Here is a 15,230-nt window from a genome sequence, read left to right as displayed (position 1 = left end):
GTGAGAATTTATTTGAGTATAAAATAATGTTGATGTGATATAGCTCACGCTTGCGAGCTACATACTACGTACATACATCAGTAAGAGGATGGATTAAGCTATGAAAAAAAAAAAAAAAAAAAAAAAAAAAAAAAAAGGTCGGTAACTAGATATAGGTACGGACTACAGAGAAGACTTACATACTATAGTCTATAAGATGACAGGCAGACAGCAGAGATCCCTGCTGTCTGCTCACGTTGATGACAAGCTGCAGCTGCAACTGCAGCACAGCCACCTTGATGGTTTATTTTCGCTCCATCCAAAGGCAGGGGCAAAAGGGGGTGCCCGAAGAGGAGGAGGGGGGGGAGGGAGGACGAGTTAAATAATGACAACGAATAACTAGCAAGTGACATTATTAGGGTTTCGTCGTTTCCCTGAAATAATATCGGCCAATATGACAGGGCGCCCTTTTTTTTTTTTTTTTTTTTTCCCTTCGGGAAGCCGGGAGTAGAGGGAGGGGGGGTAGGTTGGACACTACGACGCTGCAGGTAGGAGGTGGCTTTTTTAAGTGATGTGAGGGCTTTTTGAAGACCGCAGAGTCGAAGGATTATATGAATGTTATTTTAATCGTTCACCACAGCACAGGAACCTCTCATAGAGAGAGAGAGAGAGAGAGATGATATTTGATATTTCTCTCTCTTCTCTGCCCCTGGTGAATGGCTAATCCTCCCTTGATATAGCTGTTATTAGTTAGCTGTACAAGTTATTAGCTTGTCAAGCTGTAGCTGTTTAACTAGCCCTTTCAAGCTTTTTCCCTTAGTATATATAATATATATATATATATACATATATATATCCAAACTCAATGGGATCTGGCACTCCGTATATTACCTTGGTCCCATCCAAAAAATGTCCCCCGATTAGGTTTTTTCTTTTCTTTTTTTTTTTTGCGGCTCACCTGACCATTGCTGGGGACGCCACTTAGCTAATAATGTTTGCGTAGAGAGTAGTAGGGAAGCTGTCTGTCTGCGAGCTGCCACCCATCCATGGGGAATATCCGCGTGACTTGTCACGGGGGTGTCGGTGTTGTCATTATTTCGCGGGTGGGTGCAGGTTAGTAACAATATTGGGCTGTATTAAGTGTAAGGAGGAGAGAGGGAGAGAGGGCGGAAGGAGACACAGGACAGGATATTTGATATTAAATGGAGATAGATATAGATATTGTGTCTGGGATAAAAGCATTTATAAACTATTTGAAGCTTTGAATAATAATAATAATAATAATAATAATAAGTTAGTTAACTACTCCGTACCTTACAGCGTAACTAATTGTCAACTCACTTACTCCATAGCTAAATCGAACTAATAATTACAATGCATTTTGAAAATACAGCGAATAATACGCAGAATGAATATCCACGCCAATAATAGCCACGAGGGAATCCCCACTGCCACGGCCCACGCCCGCCGCCTGCGCCCAAGCCCCAGCGTGACCTGGGCTTTTCCTCTCTGCCTTTGCCCTCCCAGCACAGTCCGTCCCACAAGACGGCAGACGCACGTAGCGTAGCAGCCATACGATACGGTGATATAGCAGAACACAGCAGCAGACCAGCAGACCGGCAGACACCGCGAGAGGACACAAGAGATACACACAGACACAGCTGCTGCTCAACACCTACAACAGAGCAACAGGCCAGAAAGAGAGAGAGAGAGAGAGAGAGAGAGAGAGAGAGAGAGAGAGAGAGAGAGAGAGAGAAGGGGGGGAAAAGATCAAAAGCCAAGCAAGCATCTCTCTTGTGTGGGGTTATTTATTATTATTATTACTTGGTGTGTAACTACCGCCCCCAAAGGCAGGAAGAGTGAGTCGAGTCGAGTCGTGTATTATTATTATTATTATTATTATTATTATTATGTGCAGCGAGTGAGTATTTCTTCCTTCCCCGTCGCTTGGGTTGTTCCCGTGTCCTGTCTGTCCTGTCCTGTCCTGTCCCTTTTGTCCTGTCAGCCCGGTCGGTTTGTTTAGTGAGCTCTCTTCCTCTTCCTTCGCCCCAACCACTACCACCACTACCACCACCACCAACCACTACCACCACTAAACAGTTATACCCTACCTGCCCTACGGCCCCTACCTACCTACCCTTCCACTCCCACTCACTCCCACTCCCACTTCCACTACTCCCCTCCAACCACTCACTCCTCTTCCTCCATTTCCTCCTCCTCCTCTTCCTCCGCCTCCGCCTCCCCCTCCCCCTCCGACCTCTCCTGTTCCTATTCCTAGCATCCACCCATCGATCTATCTACCTTAACACCCTGCCTCTGCTGGCTGTTATCGCTCCTCTCCTCGACTTTCCTCCCCCTCCCTTTGGCCTGCTCCCGCGTCTCCGCCATTCATTCTTCCTCCATCAACGTCACCTCTAGCAAACTAGCCAGCCTATTCCACCACCAAACTCCTCCACCACACTCCTCCACTACTTACTCTTCCTCTTCACCACCACCACCACCTTCTTCGTACTCATCGTTCGTCCATTATTACATACCTTTCTCCTCCCATCACCGCTTCTACTGCCACTCGCGCCACTACCCTACTACGGCTCCTTTCACCTACACCTGCGCCTTGTCCTGTCCCGCTCCCCTAACAACCATACTACCACCTACCTCTTCTCGCCCATCTGCTCCTGTACCCCCCTCTCTGTAACCACAGTGACTGTAGCCTTGGTCTCTTCCTCTTTCATCATTGTCTTGTCTTCAAGCTTATTCTCTTGTGTCTGTTTCAATTCAAAACACATACACACACACACACACACACACACACACAAACACACAGAGGGAGAGAGAGAGAGACAGAGAGAGACACAGACACACAGAGGCAGAGAATATCCACAAACCATTCACAAAACATTCCTTCATTCAATCATTCACTCAATTCGCTCTCCTCCTCATATCTCTCTATCTAACCCACGCTTTCTCCTCTTCCCGCGACTTGTGTTGATTCGACAGGTCGTAGATCGCCACAGTTGTCATTTAAAAATCACCACGCCTTAGTTTCGTTTCGCCCAAGACGGGTCTCCACACGCATCCCCTCCCTGCCACCTGCCGCCATTCTTTGCTCAACTGCAGCCCTCCATACTCTCGATAGCCCTGAACCTGAATACCACTCTCCTACCGTCCGCGAACCGACGACAACAACGGCGGCGACGGCGGCGAAACCAAAAATCAACGGAAGAGTATAGTACAATAGCGCTTCTTTCTATATTCCTCTCGGGCACTGGGGGCTCTCAGACCGAGTCATGTCACAAAATCGTCCAGGGGTGTTTTCGAGCTTACGAATGGGGGGTACGTTTATTTTTTCTATCACTATCTATATATTAGCCGCCGAATATTTGCTAACACTGACTCCCCCCCCTTTTTTTTTCTACTTACAGAAGTAATTCGTGAGAAGGTGCAGGATGGGTTGACAGGAGAGACAAGGGATATGCAATATACCCAATGCAAGATTGTGGGAAATGGTTCATTTGGTGTGGTCTTTCAAACCAAGATTGCTCCCTCTGGCGAGGATGCAGCCATCAAAAGAGTGTTGCAGGACAAACGCTTCAAGGTTGGTTCCTAATCTAATAATACAAAATTGTGAATCTGTTTCTACGAACTGCGCTAAATGACTCTTCTCTTCTCCTTGCTATAGAACCGCGAACTGCAGATCATGCGCATTGTACGGCATCCAAATATCGTCCAGCTGAAGGCTTTTTACTATTCCAACGGAGAAAGAGTAAGCTCCTGCATCCTCTCTCCCCCTCCTCCCCAACTCTTTTGTCTTTTCACACGATTATTATCATGTTTTACAAGGAGTATCCCGTCTGACACAAGTTAACCCTTCTCTCTGTTTTCACATGATATAGAAAGACGAGGTCTACCTTAACCTTGTCCTCGAATTCGTTCCCGAGACTGTCTACCGTGCATCCCGTTATTTCAGCAAGATGAAGACAACCATGCCTATGCTGGAAGTAAAGCTTTACATCTACCAGTTGTTCCGCTCTCTGGCATATATACATTCCCAGGGTATCTGCCATCGTGACATCAAACCGCAAAATCTCCTACTGGACCCCAACACGGGGATTCTGAAACTCTGCGATTTTGGCAGCGCCAAGATCCTCGTCGAAAACGAACCGAACGTGTCATACATCTGCTCCCGTTACTATCGTTCACCGGAACTCATTTTCGGTGCAACCAACTACACCACAAAGATTGGTAAGCTGCAACAACTATGTCCCTCGTTTGCCCCCTCCGCTACCCTAATTTATTTCCCCCACAAAGTTACGCCCTGTCTCTGACCACTTTTACAGATGTGTGGTCGACCGGATGTGTTATGGCGGAATTGATGCTCGGTCAACCCCTCTTCCCTGGCGAATCAGGCATTGACCAATTGGTGGAGATCATCAAGGTGCTTGGAACTCCCACTCGTGAACAAATTCGAACCATGAATCCGAACTACATGGAACACAAGTTCCCGCAGATCAAGCCACATCCATTCAACAAGGTAAAACTTCGATTTTATTTTGTTTCTCAAGCGGACTGAAACACTGACGCGCGGTAAAAAAAGGTCTTCCGCAAAGCTCCTCCTGAAGCGATCGATCTCATCACAGCGCTCCTCGAGTATACCCCTACTCAACGCCTTTCAGCGGTCGAGGCTATGTGCCATCCATTCTTCGATGAGCTTCGGGACCCCAACACTCGTCTGCCAGATTCCCGTCATCCGAACAACCCTCCGAGACAACTTCCTAACTTGTTCGATTTCTCGCGCCATGGTAAGGAATTTCTTCTAGTATATTCTTCATATATCCCGTGCTAACAATGATTCTATATAGAGCTTTCGATCCTGCCAAGCATGAACAGTAGGTTGATCCCTGCTCATGCACAGGCTGACCTCCTCGCTCGTGGTATCGATCTCGATAATTTCACGCCGCTTACGAAAGATGAAATGCTAGCCCACCTTGATTGAGTCGACATGGGTTAAAGTGTCACGAAATTCTAACATGCTTGTTCAAAAGCGCTATCGCTATCACGGTGCGCGCGATCCTTTCAAAAAAATTTCAATTTGCCTCAGCGGGAGATCCGAATTCATGCATGGGGTGGTCGTCTTTGTTTAGCTTTCCTTTTTTCTCTTGTTTCTCTCCTCCTTCCTTTTGCTCTTTAACTTCTTTTACACATCCAACAAAGCCAAAGTTTTCCTTGAATATGTTTTAGACCCTGACGTCGAACAAAAACCTTTCGGGAACATTCGACATCCTCAGGAAGGAGGAAGAAAGGGAGCAAAAAGTACCATCCATGTTTTTTTCATGACGGACTCACGTGGCAATGAATCGACGACCTCGAGAATGAATGTAGTAGGGCCACACACGGAGAGAGTGTGTACGAAATGCGTGGTGATTATTGGGAATTGGGAATATGTGTTTTCGCACAGACTCCCAGACGGGGAAACAAGCGAACGAAACGGGAACGAAGGGGGAAAATCGAAACAAAACAAAAAAAATGACAAAAAAAATAATAATTTGATACCCCACCACCCCCAGAACCACCCACCACCCGGCACGAATTCTTTGTTTTATTTTCATTTTTCAGTTTCATTTTAATTTTTTATTTCTTTACTGGGGATCCTTTGTTGAAATGGGGTTGTTATTGCGTTTTGTATTTTGTGCTTTGAAATGCGCCAGTTTTATTACTCGGCTTAGCGTTTACATGGGACATGGAAGGGTACCTGATGAAGGGAACGGGTTGATTGGGGGAGGGGAAGGAAAGGGGAAGGGAACGGTGAGGGGATGGGGAGAGCGAGAGGGATGGTTTACAGTGCAAAGCGGAGGGGATCAGGGGAGTTGTTCTGAGGAGGGTTGTGGGAGCAGGTATACCTAAATGTATTCACTCCGCCTGTTCTATCATCATTTTTCTTTTCACCTTTCTTTCTTCCACTCTGTTTTTCTTTGCTATTGGACTTTTCCCTTGACAAGAAAAGACGGCTAGGTGGATAGGATAAAGGCGTATTCGTATCGTATCGTGATGGATGGGGGGGGGTATGCAAGGGGAGCTGGGAGTGGAGATTGAGGACATGTGGATACTGGGGATGGAGATGGAGGAGATAGGATAGGGGGCCATCCATATAGGGGGCGGGGACAAGGGGCGGGTGGGAAGCTGAGAGAAACACGGAGAGAGGGATACAAAGCCTCCCTACTACTACCCTATATACCTAGTGCCTTGACTAGTAACTAGCATTTCCCCCCCTTTTTTTATGAAACGTTATGCCAATGTTATTATATTATTATTATTATCATTGAATGTTTTTTACCTCTTCTTTTTGCCCTTTTTTTATTTTTTCTTTCACTTTTGTGTGTATTCTCAAATTTTTTTTAAATTCTGTTTTTATTTTTATTTTCACTTCTACATTTTTATTTTACTATTATTTTTATTATTATTATTATTATTCAACTTTCAAGCCGAAAGCTGAGCCTCTTGTGATATATTTATTATTTTTTCAGTCTTGTGATGAAAAAGGGGCAGAAATAACTAGAAGAAATATGACTGCTTGTGTGTGGTTGATTCATTATTGTGAGAACAAATGACAAAGTAATAAGAGTCAAGAAATAAATAAATAAATAAATAAATAAACTATAGTTTTGCTTCTCCATTCCTCACGAAAGGGCATACATACATGTATATGTTATGTTGTACCGAGAGAGAGCCACATCACATAGTACTACGGAGTATAGTTAGTTACTACTATTTACTATGCATATCAATACAAATGTTGGATGAAGTCCGGGTCCGGATAAATTTACCTCCGTGTCTGCACCGAACGAAGCTTCGGAACAATTTGATTTTCCCTCCTCTAGTTATTTATTATGTCTATCTATCACCTCTCTCCTTGCGCGATTTGCGTCTCTTCTCGCTTTTCTTTCTCTCCTTGCGAATCCAATCCGATCCCGTTCTTTGGAATTGGAAAAGAGAGAGTCTTTTCCCCCTCAATCTCTCTCTCCCTACCCAATTCACCCATAGGTAGGGTAGGTCTGATTCGTCGCGTGCGTGCGTACCTTAGGCTGCGGTTGGTTGGTTGGCTTAGTTACACCTAACTACTTACTTATTTACTTTTACTTTCTCTCTACGGGAGTATCTAACCTACCTAATCTATGTATGTACTGTACAATAATAGATACGACGCGCGCGCGAAACTCGATCGATCCGCATTTCGCCCTCTCCCCTTCCTTTATTTTTTAAAGCTACACGCTGTTATATAAACACCAAAACCCCCGATTCCGTGTCGTCTTTCTTTGTTTAGAGTTCCGCTTCGCTTCGTGTTTGCGTTTTCTCCGGGACGGCTTTTTCGTTAGCCGGTTTTTTGTCCTTCTTCTTTTCGAATTCGAATGCGAATTTCGAGTTGGTTAGCTGTGCTGAAGCCCCATTTTGCATTTGTTGAAGGGGGCCCGCTTTGTGAAGCTAGCTGCGTAAGTTGCGATAGGCTGTCGAACCTCTGGTGAGGGTTGAGGAGGGAGAGCGCGCTTTTCTCGGTATGGGTGTCTGTGTGTCTGTGTACATGCGGGGCTGGCTGGCTGGCTTACTGACTGACTGACTGGGACACGCGGGCAAACAGGTGCCGGGGAAGAAAAGAAAAATAAAGGATAGGAAAGAAGGCATACATACATACGTACGCTCAGGATGGTGGATTATGAATCTCGCGGGCCGCGCGGCGGGTATAACCGGAAGAGGCGATATCGAGGTGTGTTTTCTATTCATTCTTATGGCCCCGTTTCCATGTTGCGCAGAGGGAAAGGGGGGAGGGTTGGCTACGGCTGAGGAAGATATTATATTTATATATACAAGATGCGCGGGGACTAATCTAATTGACATTGTTTTGCGATTAGATGACGATGATTACGATCGCAGACAGCAGCGCCGGAGGTACGAGGAACCCCTCGCTGTGACGGTGCGGAAACAATTGGCGACGATCGCCGAGTCGGTAAGTCGATTTGTATCTTTGTTACTAGTCGGACGACGTGGGTTTTCACGCGGGATATACGGGCTAAATTAGTTGTTTCTTGGGCGGTATCTTGCAGGCTGTAAGGAGAGCTGAAGACGACGTTGTGCGGATTGCGAAGACCATGTCGGAACACTATGATGATGAGGATGAGGAGGTTAAGAATACGTTTGTGAGCTTGGTTCTGCAGCTGTACGTTGTTGATAAGAATTTCCTCCGTTTGCCCCCCCGTGGTAAAAAACAGTACCAACACTTCGCACCCGAGAAGCTCGTTAAGCTGATATAACTAATGCGATTTTCTTTTTTCTTTTACCTCGGAGTATAGCGTCGGCGAGCAACCGCTTAAAATCCCCTTCGTTGCTGCGACGGTGCTCACGGCCAACACGATGAAGCCGGAGTTGGCGGCGGAGGTGCTAAAGAAGGCCGGGGAAATTGCCCAGTCACATATTGAGGCGGGTAACTGGCGCAATGTCAAGCTCATGCTGCGGTTTTTGGCCTGCTTGCAGGGCCTGTTCGAGGGCGAAGGCATCTTTCCGGTACTGGAGGAGCTGTTTTCTCGCGCTGTCGATTTGCAGACGGCTTCTTCTGAGGATGTAAGTTATTTTCTTCATTTTCTTTGCTTCCCTGTATACATGTTTTTTTTTGTGGTTTTTAATTTGAGCGGTTCATGCTGATTTATCTATTTATTTATATTGTAGTCACTGGGCTTGGAACTTGTAAAGATCATCCTTTTCACAATCCCTTATGTCATGTCGTCATCTGCTTCTGGCTTTGAAACACAGGCTGCCGCCCTTTTGGAGAAAACGGACATCATCGCCTCAACGCCACATACTTTGGAGGCACTGGTTGACCCCTTCCCGTCTGACGAGGTGAAGGAGGAGAAAAGAATGAGCGTCATCGGCCTTCTACAGAAGCAGCTACAGGAAGAAGGAAAGCAGGGCTGGGAACTTACATGCATACCACGCCCCTGGACGGGGCTGATGCCAACGACCAAACCAGAAGCAATGCCCGAAGGGAACGAAGAAAAAGCAGGGGAGACGAAAGAAGAGAAAGAAGAAAAGGAACCCGAAGACCCCCTCAAGAATGCCACCAAGCACGTATTCCCCACAATCACTGTGCCCAACCCAGTCCCCAACGGGCCCAAATCTATCTTCCCAGACGTCTACTTCTCCGTCTACTTCGACCAGGACCTAGAAACCGTCCCGCCAACCACTGACATTGCCGCCTCTTTACTCCGCGATTCCCTCACCGACACAATCGACATGCTCGACTTTAACCGCATCGCCACCGCCAAATTCCTCATTGACGTCGATTGTTATTTCGCGCCCAAGACCTTCATCAAGCGCGCCACCCCCTTCGACAAGATCCGCGACGCTGTTGCGGCGGGTACCGCTGATCGCTCGACCTGGAAGCCCGAAGATGTCGCTGTTGACGCGGTGTTCTCGTTGCTCTTTCAGCTCCCTACGCCGCAGCATAAGCTGGTCTACTACCACTCTGTGCTCACGGAGGCGTGCAAGATTGCGCCTGCGGCCATTGCGCCGAGTCTGGGGAGGGCGATTCGTTATTTGTATAAGAATGTGGAGAGGATGGATCTCACGCTGTCGTATAGGTTTTTGGATTGGTTTGCGCATCATTTGAGTAATTTTGGCTTTACGTGGAAGTGGACGGAGTGGTAGGATCCCTCTCCAGCCTTTTTGCTGATAGAAGGAAGATGAACACTCTCTACAGCTTGCTGACATTGTACACAGGGTTGACGACGTTGAACTGCCAGCCGTTCACCCCAAGAAAGCATTTATCTGCGGCGCACTGGATAAGGAGATCCGTCTAAGCTTTGCGCAGCGAATCAAGGGCACCTTGCCAGAACCATACCAGGCGTTGATATCCGAAGGGAAAGAGAAAGATACACCGGAGTTCAAATATGCGCTTGAAAGTAAGTTTCTGTCACGCACGTAACCCTCGAGAAAATAAACACATTTTCTGACAACGATACAGCAACCCCTTTCGCCACCGAAGCTCAGGAAATCATGCAATTGATCCGCAAAAAGGCCCCGGAGACCGAAATCGAGCCACACATCCTCGCCATCCAACACGCTGCCGCCAGCCAACCGGACATCGCGGACCCCCTTATCCCGTCGACAGACGCCTTCGTCACCTCGATCTGCTACGTCGGCTCCAAATCCCTGTCACACGTGCTTTCCTGCATCGAGCGCAGCAAAGAACGGCTCCTGGCCATTGGCCCCAAGTCCCCTGCCGCCCGGCGCCAAATTATCACCTCGGTCCTCTCCTACTGGGCCGACCAGCCGGGCATCGGCGTGAACATCATCGACAAGCTGCTCAACTACACGATCCTGACGCCACTGTCGGTCGTCGAGTGGGCGCTTGTCGATCACATTGAGGGCGGGGCGGCGCTGGCGAAGGCGCATGTGTATGAGATGGTTGCGGCGACGATGGGGAAGGTGACGAATCGGATTCGCCAGATTGTTGCGGCGAGGGTGCAGGCGGGTATTGTGGAGCCGCAGCTGTCGGTTATTGATGAGACGTTGAGGAGGGAGAGGGGGGATGTGCAGGTTATGTTTGAGGTTATTGAGGGGGCGCTTGAGGGGGTTATTAATGGGTCGAATGAGAGTGGGAGTGGGAGTGGGAGTGGGATGGAAGATGTTGGCGAGGGGGTGGTGGAGGAGAAGGGGCTTATTAGGGAATGGGCTAGGAGGTGGTTGAGGGTTTTCAAGCGGCTACGAGCCGTTGAGGAGGCGTTTATCGCGGAAGCGATGGCTAGGGCTGTTCCTGTTGGGACGATGCCGCCTGTGCAGCAGCAACCGGCTGAGACTGGGGCAGAACCAGTGACAACAGAGGGTGCCGCGGATAATGTTGACATGGCTGATATATGAATAGGTGAGGGAGTAAGTTGAAGGTGAGGACGATGCGTGAGGGCCTAAATGATAGTGATAACGGGGGGTAAGAACCACTTTTTTTAGCTTCTTTGATTGTTTTTTTATCGTTTTTCTTTCCAGAGGTTGGTTGTATGCAAGCAAGTATAAAATACTAGTTTTGTGGATGCAGTCTGTTTCTGTCGTGTGCTTTGTGATAATATTCCGACTGACTAGTAAAAAAATTCGTTTGCTGATTATGGATTGTGGCATCTCTCTCTTTTCTCTCCCCTTCCCTCCAGGCAGCGCGGGCGCCTCCCTTGAGGTTTTTTGTTTATTGTTCCTCCCGTTTTCTTGATTTCCTCCCCTATCCCAGCAATTTCGGCACAATAGCTGTTTCCAAAAAGGGAACAGAAAGGGAGGGAGAGAGAGAAAACAAAAATGTATAACGAGTCAAATTCCTGTTCTTTCTTAGTAGTGGCTAGGTTAAAAGTATAGTAAAAAAAGCCCCTCCCTATTCAGAACCATTCTCGTAGAGAGACCTCTGAGAAATACTGCTCATTATTTTTTATATCTGCAAAGCATACCTTGTATACACAACAATAATCCTTCCCATCCCTCTCCACTCTTTGCTTTGCTCAGCCTGATGTTTTTTCCCAATTCCCAATTCCAATCTTCATCCAGTTTTGATTTCAGCGGAAAGGGAGGAGAGGACGAACGTACGTAGCCATAGCAGCAAGCCGGTCCACGATCAACATCTGGCCCGCCCGGCTGGCTGCCCATGGGCGAAGTTGAGAAATCAGAAAAAGCGAGATAATACGGGGGAACTCTTCTTCTCCTTTAGTTCATTTTCAAATCCTCCCTTCCCACTAAAGGGAGGAGCGAAAAAGCTCACCCTGAGAGAATTCGGGATTGTTTTGCTATTTTCTCTCTCTCTCTCTCTTTCTCTTTTTTTTTAAAAATTTAACTTTGATTCTTTATAGTATCAGATTAAACTATTTTCAACAAGTGATTTTGAGGATCTGACCTAATCTGATCCGACAATGATCATGATAATGATGTGGTATGTATGTACAAGATGTGCACGTTTGCGTATGCCCCCGTTTTTCTTCTTTGCACTATTGGCAAGAAATGCAATATAAAACAGGACAAGAAGTGGTAGAAAAGGGATACAAAAATTTGGAAAAAAAGATAAATAGAAGTGTATTAAAAAAAGAAAGAAAGAAAGAAAGATAGAAATAGAAATAGAAACATGGGGCGACGCGCTCTTTCATCTATTTCCCGCCCCATGCTCCTTAATAATTATTAATATTACGTTTTTTTAAAACTTTCGTTGGGGAACAATGCGTAAAAGAGGTCTTAAAAAAAGATGAAGGAACAAAAAAAGAACAAGGCACAAAATTTGGGGAAAATGCAAAAGAAAAACCGTAGTTTTTCACGTATCGTTAAATAGGTGTTGTTCACATGTCCTTTAACCCCCGCCCCCTAGGATCTTACCGCGTCTTCTTCGATTCCTTCACATCCACATCCGTCACATATGTACGGTCATCCCCACCCTCGACAGCCTGAACGCGGGATTCCATCTCCTTAACCTGCCTCTCCCACTCCTCCTTGGCCATCTTCGTTTCCTTATGGAAAAGCTCGATATTGGGCTTCCGATAGCTGCCACCCAGTCGATCCCAGATGGTTGTGAACTGGCCATAGTTGAAGTTGAAATACAGGTGGTGCATGGTGTGGCAGGCGGCGCCGTTGATGATGGGTGAGTTGGCAACATACTCGCCGTCGTGGATCAGGACGGTCCAGATGTTGATGAAGATGAAGAAGAAGACGTAGGCGAATTTCTGCAGGGGGAAGAGGAAAGGATAGAGGTGGTAAGGGATGCCTTGGGCGTAGCCATCGATAGGGTGGAAGGCGTGCGACGCATACGGGGTTGGCATGATCCATTTATGGTGGGGCTTGTGTAGGTGTTTGTAGACGAGCGGGTGGTGGAGGCCGCGGTGGATCCAGTAGATGAGGAAGTCGGTGAAGAGGAGGAAGAAGGGGATTTGAAGGTAGTTGTAGAGCGCGAAGGGGGCGTCTTCGAAGCTGTCGTACATTTTTGCGTAACCGCGGACTTCGAGGAGGAAGATAGGGGCGGTTAAGATAGCCATGATGGGAAGGGAGATGGAGGCTTGTTTGATTTCCATGCGGATTTGGTTTTTGAGATACTTGGGGTGGTTGAAGGTTGATTTGTCAAAGATGAAGACGTAGGAGAGCGTAGCGAAGATGAAGTAGACGAGGAGTCCGAAGATCCTGTTTTTTTTTTATAATTATTATTTCCCCTTCAATTAGCCATAGAAATAGGGGGAAAAACCGAAAGAAGGTTATTATTAGATGCCATACCAGGTGATGAGATAGAGGGTTAACAGCTGCCTCCACAGATTATCTCTGGGGAGCGAAGATGTATATGCGTATATCGAGGGTTGTAGCTTGAAATAGCTACTAGTCGGTTGATATACGTATCCGCCAGCGCCTACGAATTCGTACTTGGTTGCATTGAGGCTGCCGCTGAAGCTGGAGACGATGGCAGCAGCATCTTTGGCGGGGGCAAACTTCGCGTAGAAGTAGTCAAAAATGAAGGTATCGAGGACCTCGAGAATGACGTCCATGGCTGTCGTGTTTAATCAATATCCGAATCTCGTGTTTTCTTCTTCCTTTTATATATATGTGTATATATATATATATATTTACAAGACGTAGGCCTCTGCGAGGCAGATCAATGGGAGTTGTTTTGCCCGTTGCAAGTCGGAAGGGATAATGTGCGAACCGGCGCGAAGGGGTTGGTTGACGGAAGTGGCCAGGGAGAGATTTGGGAGGTCAAGGAGAGGACGCTGGCAGCAATTGATGGCTGGATGAGTGTAAAGGAGAGTTGGTAGTTGATGGTAGTTGGTGGTAGTGATGGTGGTGATGGTAGTGATGGTAGTGGTGGTAGTGATGGTGGTGATGGTGGTGGAGGCGGTTGGAGGAAGGAGGTTTGATGGTTGTCAAAAGGAACAGTAGTAGTGGTTGGCGTTGGTTGGTTGGGATATTTTGTTCTTCTGGATCCTGTCATGCGAGCCGGAGGTTGGTCCTGCCGAAAAGGGGGTTGAGGCGGGCTGCGTGGGCACCACTCGGCCAATCAGAGCAGAGTACCGATCGCTAGAACATCTTATCAATCTTTCAGCATTACTCCGTACTTACTACCCCTTCCGAGGCCGGTTCAATACGGGCCGTACTATACGGTGTATATTCTAGAACAACGAAATATATAATAATAATAATTATAATTATTATGCTCGGTAGTAATAACCACGCTGTATGTAATAATAATGTACAGACAGAGTATGTACAGAGTATGTACAGTACATATTCCTCAAAGAAACAAAACAAAAAAACTATCATCTATCCATCCCAGCTTGAGGGATTGTTGCCGGTATTCAATTTTTTAGATCCTGACATGACCCTAACCCAGTCCTGGATGGAGCCTAGCAAAAAAGACCTTCGGCAAAAGGAAAAAGTTCGGTTTAGTACGAGGGAAAAAGAATAAAAAAGGGGGAAAACGGAAATGGGGAGAAAGGGAAAGGGAGGGTGTTCGTCCCATCTATGGTCCAATCCACAACCAACCACCCTTCAGGCAATATCGTATCATCATCATCCCTCCCCTAAAACCAGACAGAACCCGCCCGTCCAACGCGCCATGCTCCAAGAGAGCGCATGTTGTTTTTTCTGTTGCAGCAGGCTAGCTTGGCGCCAGGGGCGCCAGGGGTAGCCTGCAGCCGATCGGTGGGGGCTGCTGCTCAGTGCTCATCCAGCAGATGGACAGATGAGCAGATCATGCTAGCTAGGGTTCAGGGCAGGTCATGGCAGTGGAATAATACATGTACAGTACATACATACTCATGATGCATCTGGCTCCCTGCACACTGCAGCAGGTGGTTTTTTGGGCTTTGTTGTCCCGTGCATATTACTTTTTGTTTGTTTGCTGTATGTGTGGTTTGGATGTGTATTTGAAAATGGTAACAGCTAGTTATATGACGCGCGCAGATCTAGCTTTCACTCACAGGAGGAAGTGTTTAAAACTGCTGTAGTTTTTATTTCCCTATTGACTTTTACCTCTCCCATTCAACTCTAGATATATATATATATATAATCATGTCTCAAATGCTGGGAAAGAAGAAATGGTTCCTTGTTCGCGTTGCCTACATAGTTAACTCCTTTGATCTACCCAGATCAATTCTTTCATATATCTGCTCTATACGTGCTCTATATGCATTCATGTACCACTATGAAGACTAAGCAGGAAACGTACTCTGTAAATACAAGAATAATGCAGGAAAATGAGGAGGGGGGCT

The 15,230-nt window shown here is 46.8% G+C and overlaps 3 protein-coding genes across 5 annotated transcripts; 2 read left to right on the top strand and 1 right to left on the bottom strand.

Moving 5' to 3' along the window:
• Positions 1 to 1,704: 1,704 nt before the first annotated feature.
• On the top strand, positions 1,705 to 6,446 carry BDCG_09155 (CMGC/GSK protein kinase). Its single transcript, XM_045424944.1, has 7 exons — positions 1,705 to 3,312; positions 3,402 to 3,574; positions 3,659 to 3,742; positions 3,873 to 4,221; positions 4,317 to 4,510; positions 4,574 to 4,778; positions 4,839 to 6,446. Exons 1-7 carry the CDS (start codon positions 3,267 to 3,269, stop codon positions 4,970 to 4,972), a joined length of 1,185 nt encoding a protein of 394 aa, XP_045273542.1. The 5' UTR covers positions 1,705 to 3,266; the 3' UTR covers positions 4,973 to 6,446.
• A 412-nt stretch (positions 6,447 to 6,858) lies between these two features.
• Positions 6,859 to 11,802, top strand: BDCG_09154. 2 transcript variants are annotated; one of them, XM_045424943.1, is made up of 9 exons: positions 6,859 to 7,022; positions 7,172 to 7,526; positions 7,610 to 7,735; positions 7,881 to 7,975; positions 8,073 to 8,185; positions 8,319 to 8,586; positions 8,692 to 9,665; positions 9,742 to 9,923; positions 9,986 to 11,802. In XM_045424943.1, the coding sequence occupies exons 3-9, from the start codon at positions 7,675 to 7,677 to the stop codon at positions 10,879 to 10,881; spliced, it is 2,589 nt and encodes an 862-aa protein (XP_045282833.1). In that variant the 5' UTR covers positions 6,859 to 7,022; positions 7,172 to 7,526; positions 7,610 to 7,674; the 3' UTR covers positions 10,882 to 11,802. The 2 variants fall into 2 exon arrangements, with proteins under 2 accessions (XP_045282833.1, XP_045282832.1); XM_045424942.1 differs by having other exon boundaries at positions 6,859 to 7,067.
• Positions 8,420 to 14,138, bottom strand: BDCG_09153. Of its 2 annotated transcripts, XM_045424940.1 has the most exons (4): positions 13,243 to 14,138; positions 11,448 to 13,152; positions 8,946 to 11,321; positions 8,420 to 8,854 (listed from the first exon to the last, which is right to left on the bottom strand). In XM_045424940.1, exons 1-2 carry the CDS (start codon positions 13,506 to 13,508, stop codon positions 12,354 to 12,356), a joined length of 1,065 nt encoding a protein of 354 aa, XP_045273541.1. In that variant the 5' UTR covers positions 13,509 to 14,138; the 3' UTR covers positions 8,420 to 8,854; positions 8,946 to 11,321; positions 11,448 to 12,353. The 2 variants fall into 2 exon arrangements, with proteins under 2 accessions (XP_045273541.1, XP_045282831.1); XM_045424941.1 differs by lacking the exon at positions 8,420 to 8,854 and having other exon boundaries at positions 9,499 to 13,152; positions 13,243 to 13,920.
• Positions 14,139 to 15,230: the final 1,092 nt, after the last annotated feature.

The sequence above is a fragment of the Blastomyces dermatitidis genome, assembly GCF_000003525.1.
Source record: "Blastomyces dermatitidis ER-3 genomic scaffold supercont1.14, whole genome shotgun sequence".
Lineage (NCBI taxonomy): Eukaryota > Fungi > Ascomycota > Eurotiomycetes > Onygenales > Ajellomycetaceae > Blastomyces > Blastomyces dermatitidis.
The sequence above is the reverse complement of the archived record's forward strand: the minus strand, read 5'-3'. Positions and strand labels throughout refer to the sequence as shown.

Coding starts and splice junctions, on each gene's coding strand:
- BDCG_09155 (XM_045424944.1), top strand. CDS start 3,267: ATGTCACAAAATCGTCCAGGGGTGTTTTCGAGCTTACGAATGGGGG. Junction 3,313..3,401: donor TTCGAGCTTACGAATGGGGG/GTACGTTTATTT, acceptor TTCTACTTACAG/AAGTAATTCGTGAGAAGGTG. Junction 3,575..3,658: donor TGCAGGACAAACGCTTCAAG/GTTGGTTCCTAA, acceptor TCCTTGCTATAG/AACCGCGAACTGCAGATCAT.
- BDCG_09154 (XM_045424943.1), top strand. CDS start 7,675: ATGGTGGATTATGAATCTCGCGGGCCGCGCGGCGGGTATAACCGGAAG. Junction 7,736..7,880: donor CCGGAAGAGGCGATATCGAG/GTGTGTTTTCTA, acceptor TTTTGCGATTAG/ATGACGATGATTACGATCGC. Junction 8,587..8,691: donor AGACGGCTTCTTCTGAGGAT/GTAAGTTATTTT, acceptor TTTATATTGTAG/TCACTGGGCTTGGAACTTGT.
- BDCG_09153 (XM_045424940.1), bottom strand. CDS start 13,508: ATGGACGTCATTCTCGAGGTCCTCGATACCTTCATTTTTGACTACTTC. Junction 13,153..13,242: donor ACCCTCTATCTCATCACCTG/GTATGGCATCTA, acceptor AAAAAAAAACAG/GATCTTCGGACTCCTCGTCT.